Genomic DNA, 12329 nt, shown 5'->3' with positions numbered 1-12329 from the left:
CGCCCGAGGCCACGCCCCCAGGCGCTCCCAGCCAATGAGGCTTGGCGGCTGCATCCGGAGCGCGGGGTGTGTCCGCGCCTCGCTTGCCGATTGGTTGTGCTCTGACCCCCCGCGGGGTGCTGAGGCCGGCGGGGCGGTGCGCGCGGTGCGAGGTGAGGCCGGGCAAGCTGGACGCCCGGGCAGGGCTTTTCTAAGATTCGCCACCCAGTCGACACCCCGACCCCACTGCGCGCCCGGAGGCCTTACAGCCCGAGTCCCGAGGAGTAGTAGGACTCAGCCGGCTCGCCCGGCCGGGCCATGGCGCTCGACTTCCTGGCTGGATGCGCCGGAGGTAAGGAGACGACCGGCATGCCAAGCACACAGCCCGCCTGGTACGCGGAGACAGGTGTCTTCTTGACCCTTCCGTGCCCACTGGGCGCAAGGTCTGGGGATCCCGGCAGCACCGCCCCTTGGCCGGAGGCAGGCACAGAACGGGAGGATACGGCGCGCAGCCTACTCATCCTTCCCTTCCCACAGCTGTCCGAGCGAGGCTAGTGACACCGCGCGACCTCCTAGAGGGCTGCCCCGACCCAGGCGCCCAGCGCTACCAATGCGATGCTTTAAGTTGCTGGAAGGTTCAGGAGAGGAGGAGGCGGGTCTACCCGGTGGTCAAATCGGTGGTCATGTCAGCCTGACTGGAGAGAGCTCGAAGCTGAGTGCAGGCCAGGTCTGCCCATGACCCAACGGTGCAGACCTGTTGAACATTTAGTGCCTTTCCTTTTACCTACAGGATTAGTTTATTTATTAAGTATTAAATATAGAGCCTAGTTTAGCCATTGGGATTCCAAGTAAATCAACTCAGTGGCAGTGGTGTGGCTGGCTATGTCAAGGTTGGGTTCAGCTCTGAGGCCCAGACCTGGCTCTTCACCCACCTGTCCTGCGTCTTCACCCACTTGCCTTCGTAGCCCTACCCGGAAAGGTCTCGCCTGGAACCATGATAGACTGGAGTTGGCCTTAGGTGTGTAATCTGTGCTCTTCCTCCTGGGTGGAGAAGGTTGGTCTGGCAGGATGCCATCCTAGAGCAGTGACATGCCCACAAGGTGCTTGGGAACCACCAGACTGTCACCAAGTCTGTAAGCTGTGGGAAGGTGACCAAGCCCAGAGATTTCCACAAGCTGGTGGGGAATTAGAGACCCAGAAAGAGCTCCCAGCTGTAACAGGACAGGTGAGGGGCATCTTCTATGGCTAAGACCCCCAGGGCCGAGGTTCCCTCCATTTGTAGCCTGGTGAGTACAGTGGACCTGGGGAGCATATATTCGCCCTGAGGGCAGGCCTGCTTAGAGACTCTGACCACCCCCACTGTCCCACAAGCTCATGAGCTCTTGCTCAAGTAGGCCTTCCCTGACTGGGATACCCCATCCATCTTCCCCCAGCCTGTCTCCATTCCCTGTCTGCATTCACACCCAGGGTGCAGAGAGCGCCCTACTTCATAGAGTACTGCAGGGTGGGCGTGAGGTTTCAGTGAGATGGAGGTCACCTACAGAGTGAGGTTCATCTAACAAGGAAAGAATGGGGGCCTGGGGCGGGAAACACACACTCAACCTCTCTGAAGGGCTAGGAAAGCTGCGGGGCAGACAATGATCTGATGGTGCTCCAGACTTGCCTTCCAGGTTCCCATCACTGCTCAGCTCTGCTCAGAGTACACTTGCTGTCAGACAAGCTGAGCTCTGAGGCGCGTGGGGATCTGGCCTTCTAAAGTACCGGTCTAGTTCCTTCTGGCTTTGTTCCTTTCTCTTTGAAGGCCAGGATGATGATGGGGCCTCTTTCCAGAGGAGGAATGCACCATGGGTGTGCCTGAGTGGCCCAGGACACATCCTACCCTGCCTTTAAAATCTCTGAGAGGCACAGCAAATACCCTGACTTGACTGATTTCTGGTAGAAGGGCAGGAATGCCTCTACTCTCTCCGGACTGTGAGAGGACTGGTCTCAAATGTTGAGGCCACAATAGCCCCTGGGTTCCTGATATGGCATGGGCCAGTGTGACAGAAATGCCAGATCACCAGGTAGTGTCTCCGTGGGAAGGGCAGACCTATCATCTCTCTCAGACCTGTGCTGCCGTGAGCAGTGGTCCCTTCCTGTCCTCAGATAATCGTGGTGTGAGAGCTGCCCTGGTCATGGTCAGTGGCTTTGGAGTTAGCAAATGGGTTCCTTTCTGTTGGTGTTATCTCAGAGGCGGGTGAGGCAGGGCTACCTGGCTCTCCGAGAAACTATAGGTCAAAAGGACATGGGTAGTAGGAAGTGGGAATGCCAAGGCTTGCCAGCTTTCAAACCCCTTGGGGCTTCCCAACAGAAGGGGTGGGTAAGAGGCTTTGTAGACTCGGCAGTGTTTTGGAAGTGGCACAGACTGTTGTTGCTGGCACCTGTGAGCACCTGTTCACAGCTGGGCTCTGCCCTTGGTGGGAAAGGGAGGAAGGCAACACCAGGGCATACCCAGATGCCTAGCATACCAGCCATGGGCGCTAGGCTTTCCAAAGCCCTAAGAGATCCAGATTAGCCTAAGAAAAGACATTCCAGAAGTAGGATCTGTAAATAACCAAAAAGTGCTAAGCAGGGGGCTTTGTGAGGTCCTGGTTCTGCCCCAGCAACCACTAACCAGGAAGTTAAAAAAACAGGTGAGAATAGTGGCTCTCCAAGGGAGGAAATAAGGTCCCACTGCCAAAAATGGGTAACATTGGGAGGATGTGAGGGGCTCCAGGAGGAAGGGAGCCTTCCTGGAGAGATGGTGGCTAGTGAGAATAGATAACAGTGGAAATTTCCCCAGCTTGGAACCGGGCATGAATCTGCAGCTCGAAGGCTGGTGGAGTGCCAAGCAGGGTTGTTTTAAAGAAACAGGCACCCCCTTGGCACCCCCGGTGACATTTCTAAAGTCCACACATGAAATCTCAGAGGCATCCTGAGAGGACACAGGGAGAGGGTGAGTAGGCTTCTTTTTTTTTTTTTTTTTTTTTTTTTTTGGTTCTTTTTTTTTCGGAGCTGAGGACCGAACCCAGGGCCTTGCGCTTCCTAGGTAAGCGCTCTACCACTGAGCTAAATCCCCAGCCCCCGTGAGTAGGCTTCTTATCTGCAACGGACTCTAAGCTGAGAGGAGCTGCGGGAAAGAGGCAGTGATGGTGACCTGTGGTAGATGAGGGGTCAGGGGATGCTTACCTTTTTCCCTGTGTGAAGAAGGAAGCATTACTAAAAAGTGTTTCACTGAATTAAAAGGGCGGAACAGGGAAGGTGCAGAGTGAATGGAGGCCAGAGGCCAGTCGATCGCCACAGACACAGGCTGTGAGTTTGAAGCCAGCAGAGTCTGTATAGGGAGGTCCAGGCTAGCCAGCATGACCTAGTGAGACCCCCATCCTCCAAAAGAAAGAAACGAAAAGACCTGAAGCACAGAGCAGGGTGGGTCTCATAGAAGGATGCAAGACACAATTCTGGAGATGTTACCTGTGCACTGGCAGGATCTGGGGCCAGCCCTCACAGGACCAGGGCGGTGAGTGGGCAGGAGGCAGCCCCAGGGCACAGCTGGAGCTCGGGTTTCCTCACTTCCTGGCTAAGCTCCAGGGATGTACGGCTCTGTCCTGCTTTGCTCATTTGTAGAATGAGTTCATCATCCTCGGGAACGGGAGCGGGAACGCTAGGATCGGTATGAACCGGGAACGGTGACCAACAGTGCGTACTGTTAATGCTCATTGCCCAATATCAACTGTTGCAGTTAGACACAAAGTACTAGCAACCAGAGGGAACGTTTTTCCTTCTGTGTTGCTAAGGGAGGAACCCAGGACCTCAGGCACCGTGAGCAAGCACCCCACCTCTGCCCACAGGTCAACCCCAAAGAGGCTCTTTGACAGATGCTCCCAAGAAGTGGAGCTGATTTCTGTTTCTCCTTCTGTGAAATGGAATCATTGGGCTGCAGGGGGTAAGGTGGGGTTGAAGGGGAGTCACCGATGTTCACTACCTGAATGGCACCAAGGAGTGAGTGTTCTTAAGCCTTCGAGGAGGGGTGAACCTTGCTCTTGAGGGTGGGGTCTCCGGCAGGCCCTTAAATGATAAATAAACTGAGTGTGAGTCAGGGTAGTGTGGCTCTTGGGAGGTGTCAGCCAGCAGCAGGCAGTGGGGCCTCACACCATGCTGAAGAGAGGGCAGAGGGGGAAGGGGAGGGAAGAAGAGGGAGAGAGACAGACAGAGACGGAAAGAGAGGTAAAGACACACAGAGAGACAGAGACCAAGATAAACAGAGAGACAGAGACAGACACAGACACAGAGAGAGAGGGAGAGACAGAGAGAGATAGAGTCAGAGAGTCAGAGAGAGATAGAGACAGAGAGACAGAGACAGAGGGAGACAGAGACAGAGACACACAGAGAAAGAGACACAGAAAGAAAAGAGAGAGACAGAGACCAGGATAAACAGAGAGACAGAGACAGAGACAGACACACAGAGAGGGAGAGACAGAGAGACAGAGAGAGACAGAGACAGAGAGAGATAGAGACAGAGGGAGACAGAGAGAGACACACACAGAGAGAAAGAGAAGAGAGAGACAGAGAGACACACAGAGAGAGACAGACAGACAGGGAAGAGAGACAGAGAGAAAGACCGAGAGAGACACAGAGAGAAAGGGAAGAGAAAGACAGACAGAGAGATAGAGACAGACAGACAGGGAGAGACAGAGACAGACAGACAGAGACAGACAGACAGAGACAGACAGACAGAGAGACAGAGAGACAGAGACACAGACAGAGAGACAGAGACACAGAGAGAGAGAAGAGAAAGACACACACAGAGAGACGAAAGAGACAGACAGACAGGGAGAGACAGACAGGGAGAGACAGAGAGACAGAGACAGACAGAGAGAGACAAAGAGACAGAGAGAGAGAGAGAGGAGAGAGAGAGAGTGTGTGTGTTTTCAGGTGAGCAGAGTAAGGCCAAGATGGTGAGTCCCTTTGTGAGCATGCCCAGGAGATAAATAACAGGAGGAAAATGCAAATCCCAGTGATAGGCTAACCTCTCACTCCAACATGCTCAAGAGCCTCTTGTATCAGCCGCTGGACCGGAGCTGTACAGTTAGTTCCCTAGGAGACACATCGTCTTGAGGAGCTACAGGGGAAGAGAAAGGACAAATGCTCTGAGCAAATCAGCTTGTTGGCTGGCTCTCGTTACCAGAGAGGACAGAGAGGACACTACAGGAATCCCTGGGAAGGGACCATGGGGCCCCCAGGGTCTCATCGGAACCTGGTCAGTCTCTCCTTCCCAGAACCTCACACTCCCCAGGATTCTGCAAAGGTCTGAGGCACTTGGTCACAGGTACCTTTCTCTTCCAGGTGTGGCAGGTGTGATTGTGGGACACCCTTTTGACACAGTCAAGGTGAGTACTGTGGAAGCACAGACGTCGGGGACAGACATCGGCGTGCAGGGTTTCTGCCCAGGATCACAGTAAAAGTCACGCCCAGGTTCTGAGTGAAGGCAGGGCTGCTGTTGGCCACCACGGAATGAGCCACCTTACCCTTCCTCCTGGAATTGCCTCTTCCCGGAGGCTGAGCTGTATGTTGAGTCCACAGCCAAGCCTGACAGAGACTGAGGTACTGATGATGGGCAGGCCTTCTTTTCATCCCTAGGGAGGAAGTCTATCCTTTCCTGGTGTATAACTAACTCCCTTAGCATCTTCACTGAATTATTATATTATTCTATGAGTTTTGCCTGCGTGTATCATCTATGTGTCTCGCGTATGTGCCTGGTAGAAGTGGAATTAGAGGTGGTTGTGAGCCACCGTGTGGATTCTGGGAATTGAGCCCAGAGCGTCTGGAAGAGCCCCCCGCTGCTGTTAACTGCTGAGCATCTCATTAACCCCACCCCTATTATATCCCTGAGAGAAAAGTGAGAGTTGTGAAGTTGTGGAAATATAAGAAACCGAACCCCACTGGGCAAGGTGTGGTAACACCTCGAATTCCAGCCCTGGGGAGAACTGAGAGTTTGGGGCTGCCTTGTGTTAGGAAAGCCTGCCACAACAGCTGGCTGTGGTAGCAGACACTGAGGTAGAACTTGGGCGTCTAAGGCAGGAGGTTCCAAGCTGGAGGACAGCCTGAGCTGTTCTAGCAAGACCATGTGACAAACACTTGATAAAACCGAGAGGATTTCTCGTCCAGTTGTTAAAGATGGGTGCCTGCCCTGACTGAGTGCTGGCCTGAACCTGTGGGGCAGGTCCTCTGGCAGTAAAACCTCTGAGTCACACCTCGATTAACTAGAGCTCCAGGCTCTTAGGATCCCTGGACAGAGGGAAAGGAGACAGACCTACACCCTCTGGCAGAAACCCCATGTGGAAAAGTCTCCTGTGGCTGGAGCTGTAAATGCTCAACTTATTCCCCTGCCATTTCCCCAAGGCCCAGGTGGCCTGTCGTTGGCAGGCCCTAGCCCAGACCTGTATTTGGTACAGACACTAAGCCGGCTTCTCCCCTTGGGTGAGGGAAGAGCTGGAGGCTGAACACATCTCAAGCTTGGTTGAGTTCACTTCCTGGTTCTTCCTCCCCCCCTAACCCCCCAGGGGTTTGTTGGCAAAGAAAGGAGCTCAATTATTCAGAGCTGGGATTTCTTCCAGTGTGGGTGTAAAGGCCTGGCCTCGTGCACCGGCTTTGACCTTACAAAGCTCTGTCCCTGCTCCAGGCCTCCTCTGCTGCTGCCTTAGTACCTGACCTGGGGCCAGACATGGGTGAACTGAGGAGTGAATGAGGTTACTAAAGTTTGGTTGTCCATCACATACCAGGATAATTTGAGTCCGGTTAATGGGGTAACGCAGGTCCTGGACAGCACAGACCTGTCACCCCACAGCAGGCATCTCTGGGAGAAGGCCACACACTATACTCTCTTGGCAAGCGGGGGCCCCTGGTCAACTTGTCCACAAAGCAACCTACCATGCCCACATTGTCTGGATATCTTCTCCACATCCCCTCCCGCCCCCCACGAGGCTCGCTCCCATCCACATAGCAGTGCATTTATATCTCATGATCAAATGTCTTAAACACCTCCCACAGCTGTGTCCAGCCAGTAAGAGCTTTGGATTTACTTCCTCAGTAGGGCACAGATGCTGAGTTAGTTGGGACTGAAGCAGGCCTCTCCGGCGAGAAAGTACTTTTGTCCTGGAAGCCAAAACTCCTCTGAGTTGCTGAGCCCACAGCCACCCCTCTGCAGTTATTCATCCACAGGAGTCACCCCATTGCCCTTGGAGATGTGGAAAGTGATGTGGAAAATCAGTTTGCATGGTTACCCCTCCTCAACTATGGTTGGGCCGCTGGCATTGTGTTCAAGCAAACTGACTATAAAAGGCTGTTGGTTGGCTGGTTGGTTGGTGGTTGGTTGGTTGGTTGGTTGGTTAGTTGTTTGGTGGTTGGTTGATTAGTTGGTGGTTGGTGGTTGGTTAGTTGGTTGGTTGGTGGTTGGTGGTTAGTTGGTTGGTGGTTGGTTGGTTAGTTGGTTGGTGGTTGGTTAGTTGTTTGGTGGTTGCTTGGTTGTTGGTTGGTTGGTTAGCTGGTTAGTTGTTTGGTGGTTGGTTGTTTGGTGTTGGTTAGTTGGTTGGTGGTTGTTTGGTTGGTTGGTGGCTGGTTGGTGGTTGGTTGGTGGTTGGTTGGTTGGTTGGTGGTTGGTTAGTTGGTTGGTTAGTGGTTGGTGGTTGGTTGGTTAGTTAGTTGGTTGGTGGTTGGATGGTTGGTTGGTGGTTGGTTGGTGGGTTGGTGGTTGATTAGTTGTTTGGTGGTTGGTTGTTTGGTGGTTGGTTAGTTGGTGGTTGGTTGGCGGCTGGCTGGTTAGTTGGTGGTTGGTGGTGGGTTGGCTGGCTGGCTGGCTGACTGGTTGGTTGGTTGGTTGGTTTTTAATGTGTATAGGTGTTTTGCCTGTCTATATGTATGTGTACCCTGTGTATGCCTGATGCCCATGGAAGCCAGAAGAGGGAATTGTATCCCTCTGGAACTGGAGTTACAGAAGATTTGAACCACAGAGTGGGTGCTGGGAATTGAACCCAGGTCCTCTGAAAGTGGCTGCTCTTAATCACTGAGCTACCTTTCCAGCCCCTTGGTGGTGGCGGGAATCAAACCCGGGACCTTGCACATGCTAGGTAAACCCTCTATCACTGAACTAAAACCTCAGCCCATGCCCCACCCTTTCTGCATCAGGCCTAGGGAGCTTGCGAGCTCTTGAGAACATGATGTGACCTACTTTTCCCCACAGCAGCAACATGGATCACAAGCCTAGGAGACACCCCTCTCCTTAGGCCACCATAAAGGCCAGTGTATTAAGAGCAGATAAACTCTCAGCAACAAAGAATGCTTTGATGTGGAAGAGGTTCTGGGCCACTGGGCCTGGCAATGTCCCCAAGTCCTGGGGTTATTGCCATGGATCCCTAAGGAGGCTGTCACCTGTCTCGTGACTCATGGCCTCGGTTGTCAAAGGGCTACTAGCAAGAACCAAGCAGGGGGCAGAATAGAGGCCCAGTATCCTATCCTGATGGAGGTTACTGGTGGGATACCATGCTGGGATCCCTTTGGCTGCATCCCCATATGTGATCCCAAGAGTCATCTGAGCAAGTGTTGGTCCCAAGAGCTGGTCCAGTGGTAGTGCAAAAGAGAGACCTCTCCTCCACTTGTCAGAGGTCTCGGAGATTCCCAGCCCTCCCAGCCCATTGGCAGCTGGCTGTCCTTGTAGCTGTTAGCTTTCAAACACCCAGCCCAGCCCCACCCTGGGATCCTAGGTCACAGGAAGCTATTTGGCTACCAGCCTTGTGCACTGCAGGCCAGGGGAATTGCTTCAGTGTCTCTGCCTGATCCTGCTCACTGGCCCTGCCCTGCAGGTGCGGCTTCAAGTACAGAACACAGAGAAGCCTCAGTACCGAGGGACGCTGCACTGCTTCCAGTCTATCATCAAGCAAGAAAGTGTGAGTGGCCGGGCGGGGCAGTTGTAGGGCTGGGGGGCAAGCCCAGAGGTGCTAGAGACTCAGAAAAGGCTATCAGGGCATCCCTAAGGGGCCATGGCTGTGTGAGTTGATCGCTAGGGTGTCTTGGATGGAGGACTTTGCATCTAACAGAATTCTGCATGCTGCCTGTGAGTAGCCAGGGGGAGGGGCTGCCACTCCTGTGTGGAGGGCCCAAGGATAGCGGCTGGGCAACACAAGCAGGGTGGCACCCCTCACCTGATGGCATTTCTGTCTCTGCAGGTGCTGGGTCTCTATAAAGGCCTGGGCTCGCCACTAATGGGACTCACCTTCATCAATGCACTGGTGTTTGGGGTGCAGGGTAACACCCTCCGGGCCCTGGGCCAAGACTCACCACTCAATCAGTTCCTGGCGGGTGCAGCAGCAGGCGCCATTCAGTGTGTCATCTGTTGCCCCATGGAACTGGCCAAGACGAGGCTGCAGCTGCAGGCGGCAGGCCCTGCCCGTGCCTACAAGGGCTCCCTGGATTGCCTGGTACAGATTTACAGGCATGAGGGCCTGCGCGGCATCAACCGGGGCATGGTGTCCACACTCCTGCGGGAGACGCCCAGCTTCGGGGTCTACTTCCTCACTTACGATGTACTGACCCGTGCCATGGGCTGCGAGCCAGGCGACCGCCTGCTGGTGCCCAAGCTGCTGCTGGCGGGCGGCACATCGGGCATCACCTCCTGGCTCTCCACCTATCCCATGGACGTGGTTAAGTCGCGCCTGCAAGCCGACGGGCTGCAGGGAACCCCTCGCTACCGCGGCATCGTCGACTGCATGCGGCAGAGTTACCAGGCCGAGGGCTGGCAAGTCTTCACAAGAGGGCTGGCCTCCACACTGCTACGTGCCTTCCCGGTCAACGCCGCCACCTTCGCCACGGTCACTGTGGTGCTTACGTATATCCGGGGTGAGGAGGATCAGGTAGACAGCGAGGCAGCTCCGGGCGCCTCTACCACTCCTGCCGGGCCAGCCCTGGCCCAGCCATCCAGTCTGTGATCCTGTCTGTCCCACTAACTTTGTTGGTGTGACACGGAGGGGAATATGGCTCCTCGGCCAATCTTCTTGCTCATTGGCCAGTGATGCCAGCCAGTCTACACCCCACTGGCCTCCTATTTTCTTAGCTGTAAAATGGGGACTCTTCCTCATATGGGGTACATTCGGGGAGATCAAGCCTACCTAAGTCTGCACTCTGCAGACAGAGCTGCCAGCCAGAGTCTTCCGAGCCCAGCACTCCCAGGGGTTATCTCTTGAGCCAACCATTACAAACCGGCCAAGGACCCACCCGTTCCCCAGATCCTCCAGCGACCATGTGGTAGGGACAGTGGCAGCACACAATGCTCTCGGCGTTGCAGAGCAGCCCTGCCTCCATGGCTAGCTTCTCCACTGCTGCTCCTGAACGGCAGAGCAGGGTTGAGACCCTGGCACCAAGCTTGTGGACGATGGAGCCAGTGTAGGGCCTGAATGGGAGCAGACAGGCCACTGGCCTCAATGTCTCCACAGGGAAATTGTGTAACAGCTGTGGCAGGACAAAGTCATCTTACCTCTGGGCCTTAGGCTACCTGTCTGTAGGATGGAGGCCTGGGTCAGCTGATGTCTGGCTCTCTTAGTGCCACCCAGGATTCCCAGTGGTAGGTAGTCAGAGGGTCCAGGAGAACACTGTGGGATCGGCCCATTTCCCAGTAAATGCCATCCTTCTGAGCACTGTCAGTGCCTGTGCCTGTGAAGGCACAGAGGTCTTGGCACCAGTACAGAGTTGCCAGTTTGCACCTGCCTGGGCGGGGGAAACTGAGCTCTGGCTGTCCGGCACCGTTGTACTGTCCTCTAAAGGAATAAAGTCGTTTTCCAGTGTGTGAAGCTCCTCTCTGCGTGGTGCAAAGGACTCTGTTTCTGTCCTAACCCTGGACTCACTGGCTATGATCTATGTACTTGAAGTTGGCCCACAGGACTTGGAGCAGGTCAGTGGTACACCTAGGCCTCCCTGGTAAACAGACAGAGGCATGAATCTTGCTTAAGATCACAGGAAGGCCCTTTAGCAAGTATTGACCATCATTCCAAAAACTGGAGGGCTATGGTGGGGGACCCATGGAGGAGGAAAGTTGTGGGTGGAACTATCCACCGACTTAGTCAAGTAGTGTGGTCCCCGCTCAGCATCAGGGAGGGCTTCTCGGAAGAGGCCTCCTTCCCCTCCCTGCCACCGTCTCTGCCTCCCATAGCCACCTGGGCCCAAAGGCTTCTATGGAAGCACCCATGTGCCCCAGCTCTTCATCATAGCACCTCTCAGAAGCTAACTACAGCATGCGAAATCACACTTGTTCAGCTTCTAGGGACAGAAGGCCAGAGGGGAGTGTCTGGTTGTCCCTGAGCCTCCGTCTTGGCCTTTCTTCTCTTTCTAGTAAAGGAAAACAAGTGATGACAGGGGGTAGAGAAGAGGAGGCCTTCCCAGGCTCCTTAGCCTAGTGACTGTCTCAAGGGCAATCTGGATAGGGGCCTGGGCCACAGGGCACCCAGTGTCCCCATCACCCTCAAAGCCACATACCTGTACTTTCCAGAAAGGTCCTAATGTGACCAAGCAAGACAGGAGTGGGGCAGCCGGCCCCTTCCAGTGCCAGGGTTACAATACATGGACAAGCCCATTGCTTGAAGAGCGGTTGACAGGGGCTGCTCGAGGCTGCCTTATGGCTTCCTCCAAATTGGTAACCTCAATAGTAGCCCGAAACAGTAGAAGGTGGTAACACCAGAAAGCACCCCCCACACCCCACTGCCGCTGTGAGAGTTGACAAATGGGTTTTCCAATAAGTCTGGACTAAAAGGAGTGGTGGCCGTTAGTAAATTTATCCTGAGTTTTGTTGTGTGCTGGGCGCCCACATGTGCTGTGGAGGACAGGTTTAGAAGACAACTTGTGGGAATTCTCTCCTCCTTTGGGACACCATCCGAGTCCCAAAGACTAAACAAACTCAGACCAACCATCATCACCCTTGGCAGGAAAGCACACTTATGTGCTGGTCCACCTTGTGAGTTCAAACTCGTCTGTTTTGTTTGCTCCTTGACTTGAACTTAATCTTCATAAGTACTATATGAGAGTTTTATTTCCTATGCTTGAGACACGGGCTTGCTCTGCAGCCCAGGCTGGCCTCAAATGGGTAAGGGTGTGTCACCATACCCAGCTTATGAGGGCTCCTCAGACCTCCCACATTTCATTTGGAACTCACGTCTGTATCAAAGGCAGACCATGAACTTGAGCTCCTCCTGACAGCCACCAGAGATGCTGGGGTGAACGGCTGGCACCACCAAGCCCCACGCATGTTCTGTTCTTTGCTTTGTACAGGTCCCTCGGGCTGTGGCTAACACTCT

General features: G+C 54.3%; 1 protein-coding gene across 6 annotated transcripts; it reads left to right on the top strand.

Annotated features, from left to right (window-relative positions):
• Nucleotides 1-135: 135 nt before the first annotated feature.
• Slc25a29 (solute carrier family 25 member 29) lies at nt 136-10837 on the top strand. 6 transcript variants are annotated; one of them, XM_087553508.1, is made up of 4 exons: nt 136-331; nt 5341-5598; nt 8853-8936; nt 9216-10837. In XM_087553508.1, the coding sequence occupies exons 2-4, from the start codon at nt 5509-5511 to the stop codon at nt 9972-9974; spliced, it is 933 nt and encodes a 310-aa protein (XP_087409634.1). In that variant the 5' UTR covers nt 136-331; nt 5341-5508; the 3' UTR covers nt 9975-10837.
• The last annotated feature ends 1492 nt before the right edge of the window (nt 10838-12329 follow it).

This window comes from Rattus norvegicus, chromosome 6, assembly GCF_021556685.1.
Source record: "Rattus norvegicus strain SHRSP/BbbUtx chromosome 6, alternate assembly SHRSP_T2T, whole genome shotgun sequence".
Taxonomy (NCBI): Eukaryota; Metazoa; Chordata; class Mammalia; order Rodentia; family Muridae; genus Rattus; species Rattus norvegicus.
Note: the sequence above shows the minus strand (reverse complement) of the source record. Positions and strands in the feature narration are given on the sequence as shown.

What these genes read in the sequence shown, in the direction of transcription:
- Slc25a29 (XM_087553508.1), top strand. Translation starts at nt 5,509, where the DNA reads ATGAGCCACCTTACCCTTCCTCCTGGAATTGCCTCTTCCCGGAGGCTG. An exon ending in CAAGCCTGACAGAGACTGAG is followed by an intron (nt 5,599 to 8,852) that starts GTACTGATGATG and finishes CCTGCCCTGCAG; the next exon opens with GTGCGGCTTCAAGTACAGAA. An exon ending in CTATCATCAAGCAAGAAAGT is followed by an intron (nt 8,937 to 9,215) that starts GTGAGTGGCCGG and finishes CTGTCTCTGCAG; the next exon opens with GTGCTGGGTCTCTATAAAGG.